This window comes from Heloderma suspectum, chromosome 1 (assembly GCF_057233095.1).
Source record: "Heloderma suspectum isolate Gila_16-S chromosome 1, 16-S_ref, whole genome shotgun sequence".
Taxonomy (NCBI): Eukaryota; Metazoa; Chordata; class Lepidosauria; order Squamata; family Helodermatidae; genus Heloderma; species Heloderma suspectum.
The window spans coordinates 220,984,307-221,000,188 of NC_139458.1; the positions used below are offsets into that span (position 1 = coordinate 220,984,307).

At 42.2% G+C, this 15,882-nt stretch overlaps 1 protein-coding gene across 14 annotated transcripts in view; it reads left to right on the forward strand.

Annotated features, from left to right (window-relative positions):
- The window catches only part of HDAC4 (histone deacetylase 4), a 240,882-nt gene that overhangs the window by 45,235 nt on the left and 179,765 nt on the right, over positions 1-15,882 (forward strand). For 5 of the 14 annotated variants that reach the window (XR_014785743.1, XM_084819809.1, XM_084819817.1 and 2 more), the window contains exon 3: positions 10,881-10,952. The exons of 3 other annotated variants lie outside the window; for them this stretch is intronic. Coding sequence is in view for 7 of the 11 variants with exons in the window: in XM_084819809.1 (XP_084675935.1) it covers positions 10,881-10,952 (72 nt within the window). In the remaining 4 variants the exon portion in view is untranslated. Of the gene's footprint in view, positions 1-9,948; positions 10,037-10,880; positions 10,953-11,346; positions 11,459-15,882 lie in introns of all 14 variants that reach the window. 6 more of the 14 variants (XM_084819872.1, XM_084819882.1, XM_084819892.1 and 3 more) reach the window with 3 other exon arrangements.

Below are 15,882 nucleotides of genomic sequence, written 5' to 3' on the forward strand. Positions count from 1 at the left end.
AAAATACAGGCAGGCTAATAAGAGTGAAACTGGCCTCTCAAGAAATTTGGTCCCAAACTAAGGCTTTAAAGGTCAAAAGCAGCACGCACCAGTGAAGCTGGTGCAGTATAGGTGATATATGATCTGACCGCCTCATCCCTACCAACACTTGAGTGATTGCATTCTGCACCAGCTGGAGTTTTGAAGATGTTTTAAAAGGCAGGGCCACATACAGCACATAGGGCAGGATCCAATGGGAGGCTTGTGCGTGTGGCCCCTACTGCTGGCGGCCATGATATAGCATGATCTGCCCCTTCCAGAAAGGAGAATTTCCGCTCATTTCGGGTTTGCCCCTAGAAGTGCTACATTGTGGCTGCCAGTACGGAGCAAGGCCGGATGCGCATGGAAGGTCCCAGTTGGATTCTGCCCATAGTGTCCAGGTAATTAACTAGGAAAGTGAACTAGTAGCTAGTTCAACGAAAACATTAACTTGGTGTGTGGCACTTGGAAAACTGGAGGGCTTTTGCCTTCCTGAACTGCTGATCAGCTTCCTGGAATTATCTGGCTGGCCAGTGCAGGGGCTAGGATACTGAACTAGATGGACTTCTGGGCCCTTAAGTTCTTATACTAGTCAGGGGGCATGGCAAGAGAACATCACACTTCAAAAGCTATAGAATGTTCTAGAATTTCAGCTGCACATCCCATTTCTGACTGCCTAGAACGCCACTCAAAGGAATAGTAGTTGGGATAAATGCAGATCTCTTGGTCAACCAAGTTATGTTTCCACAGCCCTATTGTCTCTTCTTTACATGCTTGCTGTGGAAACAGTTCTCGAACTCTTGCTTGGAGAAATGCAGCCTCTTCTGTCTCTGAGGATGTTTCTCAGGGATTGGATAAGCACCCCTCTTCTTACCCAGTACTTCTTCCTTTCAGATTGCCCCTTCCCAGTGCTGATTTACAGTAGAGAAGTGTCTGCCAATGTGACTAGGCTGCATAATGTGTTCCTGCACTAACAAATAACTAATCCAAGTAAAGTCAGTACTTCTAGCTTTCTTTAATATAGCTGTCAAAATGATGTTATGTTCCATTTGCCACAATGACTTCAGAAGGATTTCATAATGGCAAGTGACTTGATCCTTCAACACACATGAATTGTTTGTTATTTTCAGTGGTTCTTGCCTTTTGTGTTCTCCAAGAATTTACTAGAAGAACATTTTCTCATACGTTTCAATGTTTTTTACATAGTTTTTTACAAAGTGTCCTTAAAATACTGACTTTGTATGCAAGGCAGGTAGGGTATAAAAGGCATGGCACTGGGAAATGTTCTGACTCGAGTAGAAAATGAACCTGTTTTTCTCAGATAAGTCCATATGCACTGTCTGGATACACTGTTGCTCATACCGAATTGCCTCTAGAAAACCATGTCCTGCTGATTGCTCAGAAGTATAGCTGAAAGGCTATGTGTTGGGATTCAGGAATCACATGGCCTCTGTTTTGAGGCACAAGGGTACCCATCACATGCATGAAGTCATCACTTTCATGGCAGAGCAACGGGGGGGGGGGGAGAGGCCAATGGAAGCTGCAGTTGAGCCTCAGAGATTAGTTCGTGTGTGTGTTGGAGTTGTAAGTAGAGATCAGTGCCTGGAAGCAGTGGTGGACTGGATGAGGACCAGTAAACTGGGGCTGAATTCTGACAAGACAGGACACTGGTGGTGGGCGGTTCCCATGTCTGGGAGTTAGGTTACCTGGGTGGGGTTTCACTCTCCCTGAAGGATCAGGTTCATAGATTGGGGGTACCCCTTAAAACTTCTCTGTCATTGGAGGCCCAGGTGGACTTGGTGACTAGGGAGTGCCTTTTGTCGGCTTCGGTGGATATGCTAGCTACAGCTAATCCTGGATAGGGATAGTCTGACCATGGTAAACCATTTATTTATTTTTAGTAAGTTTTGTCCCACTCCTCAGCCAAAAAGTCTTCCGGAGTGGCTTATATGCAATCGGTAAAACAAGACAAGACAATGCATTGGCAACCTCAAGATTGGATTACACTCTGTGAAACTGCAGCTAGTGCAGAATTTGGCAGGTCGCTGAGTGGGGCAGCCTACTCTTTACCATATTGTGCCTTTGCTCAGAGAACTGCACTGGTTGCCAATATATTACTGGGCCAGGTTCAAGGTGATATTATTGTCATCTGAGGCCATAACAACTTGGGACCTGGCTGCTTGGGGGAGTACCTTCTCCCATATCAACCTGCTGATTCACTGAGATCAAGGCCTCCTTGTCCTGTCACCTGCGTAGGTACATCTTGCAGCAGTTTAATTGTTATGTTTATAAGGTTTATGTTTGATTTATTTGTATAATATTACTATTATAGATATATTCTCACAGAATTGGTATATATGTACTTTTATTTTGAATGTGTTATAATTTTACTGGAGTTGTAGAATGATTTTGATAAACTTGTAACTATTTGAAAAACAAATAAACCTACGGATATTTATAAGTAGAAGAAAAAGCACTTGAAGGACTTCAGCAGAACATCTTAATGCATGAGCAGGTTGAGTAAGGAACCATGGAGATGGAAAGATAATTTGCATTCACACTTTAGTATTTCTGTGGAAATCTTTCCTACAACTTTTTTTTGGGGGGATTTAAATACCTTTTTCTTATGTGCAAGGATATAACATTCTTTAAGCCTGGGTGAATAGCTTGAAAGGAAATTAACATTGCTTCCTTTCAGCCGTGCTGCTCTTAATTTAGAGCTTAGAGAGCTTTGGCTATTGGGCGGTATAGAAATGTAATAAACAGTTTGAAGAACACTCTGTTGTCTTTGGATAACACTGCCTGCAACTAAGGATATATGAGAATTTTATTTTTGCTTGCAAAACATGTGACCATACTCCGTTTAAAGCTCTGAATGTGAACTGAGCACTTGTCCACTGAAAATATTCATAAATTGTCAAACACATGCTTGCTCTCGTCTTGTTCCTGATTCCCTGGTCAGTTTGCGCAAATTTCTTCTGCAGACTGAATCAGTTCCACTTTAGTCTATAAAGGAAAGTTGCACAAATTAGGAAAATGGTGAACTTGCACAAATCTCCCATTCAACAGCTGCTCGATTTGTGCAGGTTTCCTGTTTCCGCAGCGATCACGGGCACAAGACGAGCAATGGTCAGAGAATCCTGGTGATTTCAAACATCTCTCATTTGCCCCTCCCTCCCTGTAACATTACTCCTTTGTGGTCTCTGTGACTCATACATATGGGTTATGTGCCTGCACAGAACAGTCATTCGGAACATTCTAGAGCTAAACAGAGCTCCTTGTTTTGTACAAGATCTCATTGTCTCCTCCTCCCCATAACTTCATTTGTGCCAAGGCTTTGCCAGGATTCAGCCAAGGAGTCTGTTCTCAAAAGTAGGGCTAGGTTACGGAGAAACTCTGAGCATGTTCCAAGTGCCTTTCCCTCGCCACTGACGCTAGAGTCCATGCAAAAAGAAACACACACACATATGACAAAACATTCAGGATTGGGCTGAAAGGGTAGTCAGTTGGAATTGGGTGGGCAGTTTATTAAGCCTGCAGTACCACCCTCACAACACAGGACTTATTTCTGAGGAAACATGCAGAGCATCAGACTGCAACACCCCCCCCCCCGCCCCTCGTAACTTGTGCTGGAATCCTATGTACTTTCCTGAGAGTAAGCCTCATTTAACCTTACATTGGACTTGGCTGCTGTGTCAGGATTGCAAAAACCAGCCTGAAACAACAGTCCTATCTATGTGGTACATGACTGTGGTATGGTATATGGCTTCTCTAGATGGAAGCAACCTACCTTCTTTGGGTACAGGAGAGAATGGTTGTGCTTCCCTTTCCCACTTTGTGCCTGCAGATACTAACCGCAGAATGAGGAATATAGAATCTGCATTGTTAAGATTCACTGGTTCCATTTTGAAAATCTAATCTTTTGTAATGATTGTTGTACTAAGGGCTATAATTAGGGTTTATATATTTTTCCCACTGATGAAGACTAGTCAGGTGGAAATGCATTTGGGTTTTGGATATTATATATTAGTATAGCCCTTTTTGGAAACCACTATTGTTGCTATGTAAGCATGAAAATGGTTGGACTGCTAATGCATTTTTTAAAATTCTTTTAAAATTTTGTATGATACATTAGTTGTATTAAAATTTGTAATATTGTTATATATTTTTCTTAAAAATTTCCTTGTACCTATTTTGTTTCACTCTTTTGAGTGTGGTTAAGGACAGAACCATCAATGGAAATTTCTGCACCAAATTAGATTACAGGTGAAAATCAGACAGTTGAATGAGTGAATTAATTTCTATATATTCAAAGCTAACATGTCTGAAATAAGCTTCTAGCCTAGCTTCTTCCCTGACATTTTAGAGGGATGTGGTTGTGTATATACAAAACATTCTAAAACTGTAGACCTGACCCCATCAAATGTGGTTGCTGAACATGTTCCATTATATCCTCTGCAAATCTAACTTTCTAGAAAAGAAGGCAGGTTGTGTATCCTTGAAAGGGCTGAAGTTTAACAGAGTACATGTTTTGCATGCATAAGGTCCGAGGTCCAATCTCCAGCATTTCCAGATAGGGCTATGAAAGATCTCTGTTTGAAACCCTGGAGAGCTGCTCCAATATTGTCTGCTATTGTCAGTGTAGACAGTACTGAGCTAGGTAGATGCCTAGTCCTACTCGGTATGAGGCAATGTCCTATGATCCTAAACAAACCAAAGTGGGCAGTGGAGATTGAACAGAATTTCCCGGACAGGCATGCTGCCTTTTGTATGCAAGAGATGGATGAAAGTCTTCTCTTAGACCCAGCTGTGCATCTCCAAAGCAACCAAGCCACACAATCCCAGCTCACTGAAAGTGCCAGTTGATGGCAGTGAATGTTGGCAGGGTATAAATGGCCCCTGTCTGATTGCAGGAAGAATTCTTACTGGGTTGACATACTTCCTTTATTTTATAGTGAAGCATATAAGGACAGGGAAGGGCATATTGGGGAATTGTTGCTCTGTACATCAAAGAGGGCACAGTGCTGAGCAGACCAGAGCACCTAAAAGGGGCAGACTCTTCCACAGAAGTGCTGTGGTGACAATACCGGGCTCCAAAACTAATTTGGTACTAGGAACATGCGATTGTCCCCCCAGACCAGAAGGCTCAGAGTGATCTTGAGATGGAAAATGAAATTAGGGAGGCCTCCAAATGAGGAAGTGTTGTAATAATGGGTGACTTAAATTACCAGATTTACTGGATAAATGCATTTATCCAGTCAGATAACAGGGTTACTTGCCCTAAATGACTGTGCCCTAGAACAATTGGTCATGGAACCGACCAGAGGGGAGGTGACCCTGGATTTAATCCTAAGTGACGTTGCCCAGGACAGGATGTAAATGTTGTTGAACCAATTGGAAACAGTGACCACAGTGCTGTCAGATTTAATATACGTATATTTACGTGGAAAATGGCCAAGGAAGTCCAACACAATCATATTTGACTTCAAAAGAAGAAACTTCTCTAAAATGAGGGAACTGGTGAAAAGGAAGTTGAAAGAGGGTGTCAAGAAGGTTAAATCCCTTCAAAATGCTTGGAGGTTACTCAAAACCACAATAATAGAAGGTCAGCTAAAATGTATACCACAGGTTAGGAAAGTCCAAGAGGTCACCGGCGTGGTTGAGGAAAAGTGTCAAAGCAGCTATTGGAGAAAAGAGAGCTTCCTTCAGAGAATTGAAGTTTTGACCAGATGAGGAAAACAAAAGGGAGCACAAGCTTGCATAAAGGTAATGCAAGCAGACAATAAGAGATTAAAAAAAAAAACATTTTGAAGAGCATATCGCTAACAATATCAAGGACAACAATAAAGAATTCTTTAAATATATCAGAAACAGGAAACCAGCTAGGGAGGCAGTTGATCCATTGGATGACAGTGAAGTTAAAGGAGCACTAAAGGAGGACAAGGAGATTGTGGAGAAGCTGAATTCTTCTCATCTGTCTTCACTGCAGGACAGTGAAGATAGGACAGATACCTGTTCCTGAACTGATGTTTTCAGGAAGGGAGTCTGAGGTACTGAGGCAAATGGTGGTGACAAAGATGAAGTTCTCAAGTTTATTGATAAATTGGAAGCAAATAAATTACTGGGCCCAGATGGTATCTATCCCAGAGTTCTTAAAGAACTCAGATATGAAATTGCTGATCTTCTAACCAAAATATGTAGCAAAGGACTGGAAGATGGCCAGTTTTTAAAAAGGGATCCAGGGGGGATTCGGGAAATTACAGGCTGGTTTGCGTAATGTCTGTTCTGGATAAATTGGTCGAAAGCATGATTAAAGATAAAATTAGTAAGCATATAAAGAAGGACAAGCTGTGCTGAAAAAGAATCAACATGGCTTCCGCAAAGGTTAGTCCTGCCTCACTAACCTTTTAGAGTTCTTTGAGAGTGTCAGTAAACATGTAGACAAGAGTGATCCAGTAGACATTGTTTACTTGGACTTCCAAAAGGCTTTTGACAGACTCCCTCACCAAAGACTCCTGAGCAAATTTAGCTGTCGTGGAATAAGAGGAGAGGTCGTCTTATGGATCAGTAGCTGGTTAAAGAACAGAAAGCAGAGAGTAGGAATAAATGGACAGTTCTCACAATGGATAGATATAAACAGTGGGGTCCCACAGGGATCTGTATTGGGATCAATGCTTTTCAACTTGTTCATAAATGATCTAGAATTAGGAGTGAACAGTAACGTGTCCATGTTTGCCAATTATACCAAGTTATTTAGGGTGGTTTGTGAGGAGCTCTTCATGAAAAGGGATTGGGAGGAGCTCCAAAAGGATCTCTCCAAACTGGGAGCATGGGCATCTAAATGGCAAATGTGGTTCAGTGTAAGCAAGTGTAAAGTGATGCACATTGGGGCGAAAAATCCCAACTTCAAGTGTAACCTGATGGAATCTGAGCTAGCAGTGACTGACCAAGAAAGAGATCTTGGAGTTGTGGTGGACAGCTCGATGAAAATGTCAACCCAGTTTGCAGCTGCCATAAAAAAGGGCAAACTCCATGTTAGGCATAATTAGAAAAGGAACTGAGAATAAAACTGCCAATATCATACTGCCGCTATATGAATCTATGGTGTGACCACACTGAGAATACTGTGTATAGTTCTGGTCACCGCACCTAAAAAAGGATATTATAGAGCTGTAAAAAGTGCAGAATAGGGCAACTGAAATGATCAAAGGACTGGAGCAAGTCCCCTGTGAGGGAAGATTACAACAGCTGGGATTGTTTAGCTTGGAAAAAAATTGAGTAAGGGGAGACATGATAGAGGTGTACAAAATTATGCACAGTGTAGAGAATGTGGATAGGAAGACATTTTTCTCTCTCTCTCAAAATATTAGAACCCGTGGTCATCCCATAAGCTTATTGGTGGGAGATTCAGGACAGATAAAAGGAAGTACTTCTTCACACAGCGCATAGTCGAACTACTGAATTCACTACCACAAGGCGTAGTGATGGCTGTCAGTTTGGATGGCTTTAAAAGGTGGTTAGACAAATTCCTGGAGGAGAAGGCTATCAATGGCTACTAGTCCTGATGGCTGTGTGCTCCCTCCAGTATCAGAGGCAGTATGCTTATGTACACCAGTTGCTGGGGAACTTGGCTGGGAGGATGCTGTTGCACTTGTGTACTGCTTCGGGTTTCCTGGTCGACAGCTGGTCGGTCAGTGTGTGAACAGAATGCTCGACTAGATGGACTCTTGGTCTGATCCACCATGGCTCTTCTTATGTTCTTATGCTTACTGTCTCTTGACTTCATTCTTAGGTCTGGACTATCTTCTGCCCCAACAGCTAGCTATGTAAACCTTTGCCAGTAAAAACATAGGGCAGTATCCAGTACTGCTGCTGTGCTTCTGATCATTCTGTTGCATCAACGGGACCCACTGCTAGTGCAATCTGGAGTTAGTGATTCTGAAATTAACCCCAGAAATTAGTAGAAACACTTGTTTCTGGATTGGGGCAGGTCAGTGGAGTTTCCTTCTATGAGCTCCACTGAGCTGCCCCATTCTGGAAACTGATGTATTGGCTCATTTCTGGTTGCTTTAAGAATCAGTCACTCCCCACTGCACTAGTGGTGGGTTCCACTGGCATGCAGGCAACATAGGATACTGCCCATGAACAATAGTTATTCTTCTGTATTCTTTATGGTACTTTTAGTACCATTTTAAGCTGGATTTTCTCAGAAGGTAAGTTTATAATGGTAGTGAGTATATGATGCTCTTGAAAATTTTGAAGAGAAGCACCACGCTGGTGATATCAGTGAACCTAATTAATGTTTATGAGCATTTCCGAGATGAGGCAAGATATTAGCAAAAATGCAAGAGGTGAAGTTCAGGTGAAGAATAAAAACGTAGACTTGGCATGCATCAATCAAGAACAAGGTTCTTCATGTAGATCTAAGCAGAAAATCAACTCTCTGTTCTGTGGAGCCTCTTCACACCTTTGCTTCAGCCCAGGAAGGATTGTATGCTTTTGCATGACTTAAGTTAAAATTATTATTAAAGTCCACACTTAGGTTTACATGTTGTTCTCTTTATACAGTTAAAGGTTATAGTACAGATGAAAGCTTGAGTTGCACACAGCAGGACATTTATAAATGGCAAGACTTCAGTAGTAATAATTGTAGCCCATCCTCTTTTCAGTGGTACAGCACAGCTACTGTATATGGACAGCATTTCCTATAAAAGTTTGAACATCAAATTCCACCTCTAACTGTGTGCGATGTGGCTTAGTGTAATTCAGCTCAGAGGTGATGGTAGGGGTTGTGCCTGCTGATGGCGTTCTTCTTACTTTCAATAGAAGTCTGCTTGCCTTTGTATAAAGTGGAATCACATCACATTTGGAGTCTGGCAGGATATGTCTGTAGTTGTATATTTGAGGTCCCATCTGTTGCCCTGCTTTTGGTTTTTGCTCCTGCATCTGGTCTGTCCTGCACTGTTTTATCAACAAACAGCAGTTGCTACTCCAGATATCCCAAACACCTTGTTACTTCAAAGGAGAACTTTTAAATGTATTTAACACTGAACAGATCAAGCCATATCTTGACTATGTAGATTTCTGAGAATACTGTTTCTAATACTTTTCAGATTAGTTTACAGTATAAATCAGAGATGCTTGTCGCACTCACTTACCTGCTGAGTCAGGATTGCCTGCCTGTGTTCCTTTTTTTTCTGGAGAGAAAATAGTCAGTAGATGGAGTACATGCCAAAGACTAGTGCAAAACTCTTCTCTCTGGCTCTTTAAGGTCAGAAGAATATTGGAGTAAAGTAATTAGTATTTCCCCATCCCTGCCCCTGCTGCCCAGGCTTCAGCAAGGACATATATGCTAGCACTGCATGGCCTTAAGACAGCGGTGGGCAGACTTCAAATTTGTGGGGGTGGGTGAGACGGGGCAGAGAGAGGATCTGCCAACTGGAACAAGGCACAAAATAGTGGCTGTGATGGAAAGAGCAAGGGAATATAGCCTTCCCTGAACATTCCATACAAGGCTTCCAAATGGGCAGTGGTGATACAGGCGGCTGCTGGCAGAGCAGCTGGCAGTAGTGGAGGGGTTCTAGGGGGCATAAGCACCCTGCAGCTGTTGACCCACTGGACTGGCCTAGGCAGCCTGTCCTTTGCTGAGATGAGGACATGCAATTCTTTATGAAAACTAAGTTTGTTGGATTTAGAGTTAGAATTTGTGTTTTGTTTTGTTTTGGAAGTTGGAATGGAAGATGTTAGGTTCTTTAGCACACAATACAAACTGCTCTATATCTAGGAACTTGTGACAAAAGTTACCATGTGAAACAAGGCTTTCTTTAAATGTGGTTTTCTTGAAATTTCAAGTGTGTGTGTGTGTGTGTGTGTGTGTTAAAACCTGATTATTTTGACACTTTTATTTTATGTTATTTTTTTGTTTTCCAGCATACAACAGTTGTTTCTGGACTTCCCTGTTCAGAGCCGTATTTCCACTCAAAGGTTCACATTGTTGTCAGTAAATAGAAAATAAATGGTAATTAGATCTTTTTATTAGCTCTATAATATAATCTTAACCATTTTGTAATATAATTGACTAGCAACATAAAGAAAACTAGGGCACAATCCTGCCTTTCGTTTCTCTTAAATAAAATATTGAGCTCATGTTCTTGTCAGTCTGTCTTCTATCTGCCTGTCAGATACTGTGTGCATTGACTTGCAGTGCTAACAAGTGGAGAAATCACTCTGGTCATGATGAGTCTCTAGTGTACTGTATTCACAGTGTGAACATAGTCGTGAAATGCCACATGAAATGCTTACTTCACTGCCCCAATGACATTTCTCCTGTGTTTTGGTGCTCTTTGGTGGAATTGTATTTCTTTCTCGCTGGTCTTCAGTATGTACCTGATCTTGGCCGCAGCATGGTTTCCAACACCTTGCATTCTCCCTGCCTGGGGCAAGCTTCCTATATTCTTGTTCATGTTAGGTGCTTGGTCTTGTTTTTAAAGAAATCATATTACTAATTATTCACCAACAGGTTAACAGAACCTCTGGAAATATTTTATTGTATTAGTCATAGGCCGTAGCACAGTTTGTTTTTTAAAAACAAAATACAAATTATAAGATACAACTAAAAGGAATATGCTATATAAAAGCAACAACACCCTCACAAGCAATTCAGTTAAATGTAGCTGAAAATTGAAATAGAAAACAATCACCATAAATCGTATTTATATCTGAAAATTAAGTCTTTTCTTGAGCATCCTGACTCACTTGACTGTTCTCTGTGCCCTTTCTAATTGTTCGGCCACTCTATCAGAACCTCTGATGAGCTTTTACCCGATTGAACTATTAACATTAGGTGGGTTTCTTTTTTTCAGATGGACTTTCTGGCAGGGACCAGCCAGTAGAATTGTTAAATCCAGGCAGAGTAAACCATATGCCAAGTTCTGGTAAGAGACGAAGCATTTAGTTGTCTAATATTGTGCCATGTGTGAGAAGTGTATCTAACATTATCCTCTAGAGCAGCCTTCCACAACTTGGTGCCCTCCAGATGTTTTGGACAACCACCCCAGTATTTCTGACCACTAGTCATGGTGGCTAGAACTCATGGGAGTTGAAGGCCACAAGAGCTGGAGGGCACCAGGTTGAGGAAGGCTGCTCCAGAGGGATAGGAAGTTTGTACTTTAAAACTTTTAGAATATTTTGAATAGTAGATTGTGGGGGAGGGGCAATACTTTATATCAATTACTAGAGATAAAAAGATTAACAGTGGAAATTGGAAAGCATTGAAGGAGGTAAGCAAAATAAGACTAAGATGACATCTAAATAATTTTATATTAACAGTGAATTTTGCTCCATTCTCTTCACTCTCTGCAAATTATTCTGGGACCCTGCTTGTCCAAATGAGGCTTCCTTCCATCTGTTAGAGGCACTTCGTGTTGATTTCTTTTACGTGGTAATTATCATTTGGAAAAAGTACATGTGACACAAATGTATCTCTTGCTGTTTTAATCAGGTGGACAGTATATGCAACAATTCCCCGTTGTGTGCATCCATGGTAAAAAGCACACTTGTGTTATGTATTTTCCTACTGGAGATTAATCTCCTATTTAGAAAATGTAACACATGAAATAGCCATTTGTGATATTGGAGTTTGCAAACAGGTTTTTAGGCCATTTCTTTTCTTCTTTTTCATATATTTTATTGATTTTAAATTTATAAAAACTTACAAACAATAACAGGTTCAGCATTTTAGCAGATGCATAGCATGTTCCGTCTGTGTTACAGTTAGGGCGCAGTCCTAACGGGATGCCTATCAGCCTCCAAACTTGGAGGCTGACAGACATCCTAGGCAGAGCGGGAGGAGTGCAGAGGCAATCTTTGCCTCCACACTCTTCCTGCTCTGCATTTTTGCTGGATGGGCTTTTTCTCCTGTCTAGCTGGGGCTCTGTAGAGCAGGAGGCTGGGATGGCCAGAGGATTCTTTGTAAGCTGGCCTCCCCAGTTCATTCCCTTCTCCACCCACAGAACTGCCCTCATTCCCTCTTCTCTGAGGTCACTGTTGTGACCTCGGAGAGGCATCTGGTGGTGTTTTCTCTATGCCAGCTGCAAGGAGGAGTGGGTGGGGAGCTCATACTTCTGGGGCTGAGGTTGGAGCACTGTCTCCGATCTTGGATCCAGGAATCCGAAAAATCCTATGCCCCCCCCCCCCAGATGCTGTCTAGGGGCCATCGGATTGCTCCCTCCATGCATTCCTTCGTTTTTAGGCAATTTCAAATGTTCACTTACTGGCAATTTTAGTTCATTCTAAAGAAAAAGACCTAGGTTTTTGAATTCACACTGAACTCTAAAGTGGGCAAGTACTTACATTCTGAAAGCTAGGAGAAGGCAACTTCCACGAAGAATACTTCTTATTTTGTATTTATTTATTTACAGTATTTGTATACTGCCCCACATCCAAGAGGCGCCTCAAGTGGTGCAGAGTGGTAGGCGGCAGTATTGCAACCGAAACTCTTCCCACGACCAGAGTTCGATCCCAGTGGAAGCTGGGTCCCACGTAGCTGGCTCAGGTCGACTCAGCCTTCCATCCTTCCGAGGTCGGTAAAATGAGTACCCAGCTTGCTGGGGGAAAGGTAGTCACCACTGGGGAAGGCAATGGCAAACCACCCCGCTGCCATGAAAACGCCAGTGCAAGCGGCATCCCTCTAGGAGTCAGCAATGACTCGGTGCTTGCACTGGAGGAACCTTTCCTTTTTTCCACATCCAAGACCTTGGAGCTGTGAACAGCAGACAGGATAAAGAATAAAAATATTATGTTAAAATAATTGAACTTTTAAAAAAAGAAACAGAATTCTGATAACACCAAGTTTGATAAACCATGGTCAGTCACTTGAGGAAGGCTTCCTAAAATAACAGTGTTTTCAAGAGGTGCGGAAAGCAACACAATGTCAGCGCCTGCCTGACCTCCAGAGACAGGGAATTCCAGAGGAAGGAGGCCACCACACTGAAGGCTGTTTTCCTGGTGTACTCCAGTCGGGCCATGGGTCTATGTGGAACTACCAGGGATATGTCCTCTGATGACCTCATTTGGTTCCAAATCCCTTTGGCTCCACTGGATAGCTACTCCATGGAATGGAGGCAGCAAAAGAAGCCTTCTTTGCTGCCCGCGCTGCCACCAAATAGGCACAGTTACATTCCCTAGAGCATGCTTTGTCATCTTTGCTTCAAGTCTTACACCATTTGTGCACTAGCCAATGTCCAGCCTGTTTTTCATCTCTAGTCTATCTCAGGTAAATTTGGTTAAGGTGGTCTAGAAAATGGAAGAGGTCCAGTTTGGGGGTTGGACTCGATGGTCTTGTAGGCCCCTTCCAGCCCTGCTACGCTACGCTATGCTATTCTATGAAATTAATACTGTGTATTTTGACTGTTATGGCTCTTCCATTAATAGCTGTGATCCATGTGAACGCTGTGTGTGAAACATAGATTGTCAGTTCGTCTGTGAAGCTAAGGCTTCATTCTCATGAGGAGCAGATAAATATTATGGGGAAAAGACACTCTGCATAAGCTCAGAGGCACCTTATATGTTCTGTTTAAATGTATGGAAGAGACAAATTGTAGTTTCCCAGAAATATGGTAATGGAAAGGCATTTTGCTGGAGATTCATTCATTTATTTTAAAAATACCTTTTCTCAGTATAACTTTTTAAAAAATCACGAATATACTAACACTAAAACCTATTAAAAATACAGTGAATAATACAAATAGAAATACACAAGGCTGCATCTTTTTGCACCCCATTTTTGTTTTTGTTTCTTCCCCCTCAAATGGACAAGTCTGACCAAAGGTAGAGGAATAAAGGTTTACTTGCATTCTGTCAGCTCTTCTGTAAAATAGATAAATAATAATCCTACAAATCTTAGTCACTTTCAGCAAAATAAAATAACTGTGGTGTGTGTTCATGGAACTAATATTTAGTCGATAATAAATTTTACACTAACTGTGTTGGTTTTGATGAACTTCTAAGGCTACAGTCATATGTACAGTTATTTGGGAATAAGTTCCATTAAAGTCAGTGAGATACATTTCTGAGTGAACATTCATAGGATAAAGGTATTGTTTGGTTTAGTGGAAGGAGCAGTGATAAGAATGTGTTCAGAGCCGCAATCCTCTGCTCACTTACTAATCTATGGAGAAGTAGTATATTTCTGAGCCTTACTGTTACCAAGCTGTAAAATAGGACTTCATGTATAAAAATGTTGGGACAAGTTGTTGATCCCTAAACATTGCAAATTGAGAAAACGGTTTCTCTACAATGGATTCAGTGGCTAGCCTTGGGCTAATTACTGATTACTGTTCAGTAAGTGATAAATAAGAGAATTAATTAGTTGCCTTTGATGAGATTTGTGCCGCTACACTAGCCATTTTTTAGGTCAGAATCTCTGATCTGTAGTAACTTGCGTGTAGATTTGTACCTGTGTATGACATCCCAGAGTGTGGCTCAAGGGGTGTACAGTCAGAATCTGAGCGTGTGGAGAGGTCTAGCAGCTCAGATTCGGAATCAGAATGGGAACAGCAAGAGCAGAGGGAGGCACCCTCCCTAGTGAGCCCAGATACAGCAAGACTTTCTTCCCTTGACACGGAGATGGCCCAGCCTGAACAGCTGCCCCATTCCTCCACCATGAGAACTCAAGTTTTGGAGGAGGAGGAGGGCGAGGGGCGTGACTTCAGGGATGATAGGGTCTATCACAGAGCGAAGTGGGAAAAGTTAGGAGCAGGGCTCAGACGCTTCGCCAGGTTGGCCACTCATGGAAGCCAGCATAGGATGGAGCCACCCTACCGGAGGGGCATCCCTGCGAAGCAAGTCTGGCCGAGAAGTTCATGCCCAGGCTGCTGGCAACTTCTCTAACTTCCACTTCGGCTCCTCTATTGATATTCTTAGACGTGTGGATTAGCTGTTTCATTGCAGCCTGAGAGTTTCCTAGAATCTGCATTTGTAAGGAAGCTAGTCATTAACTAATAAAGTAATGTTAGCCTGAAGCCTTGTTTCCTGGAGTGCGTTGATTGCAAATGGAGAGGACATAGGAACATGACATGTAGTAGGTAATTGAGTATTGAACATTTTTGATCTGGCATTGATTGATGGACCTCAGGGTTCTAAGAATCAATAAATGATTAAAATTAGATCACCTAAGCCTGTAGACAGTAATTGAACTAGGGAAATAGTGGTTGTGTTTGGACATCACATTAAACCAGTGTGCCGCATGCAGCCCCCCATGTTTTTGTGTGTGCCCCCTAATGGGTCCTTTGCCATTTCTGTGGCCATTGCTGTGCTGCTGGATTCCCAGCGATTCTACTGTGAAACAAGGCATGGAGGAACACATGCCTCGTTTCCCAGCAGATATTTTCACTCCTGCCACTAGAAAGGGGAGGGGGAGAAGGTGATTTTGTCTGTTCCCCCTCCCTCTGCGCCAGATGGGAGGGCATAGGGACTGCAGGGGGAATCAGTGAAGACCAGCTCCTCCATCCTGCCAGAGAAATACTCTGCTGAATCAGAAGCCTTCCATGTGAGAGGCTGATGTTGGGTCTACTTCAACTTAAGTCTAAGGCTTGCTCCCAAACACACAGTGCGTACAGTCCTGGAGACTGAGTATCATCTGACTTTGCTCAAGGTCTCTTAAGATTTTAGGACAATACATAGTGGAATTAAAACTGCTAGTCTTTAGAATTCTGGCTGATTGTACTAAATTTTCTAGATAAAAGCTGTTCTCCCTTGCAGACATAGCTGACAATTTGGCCTGATGCAGACAACATATTTCTGATCTCCGAACCCTGGTTGGAAGATAGGAACTCTGTTGTGGGCTCCCTTATACTCCTCCTCCTC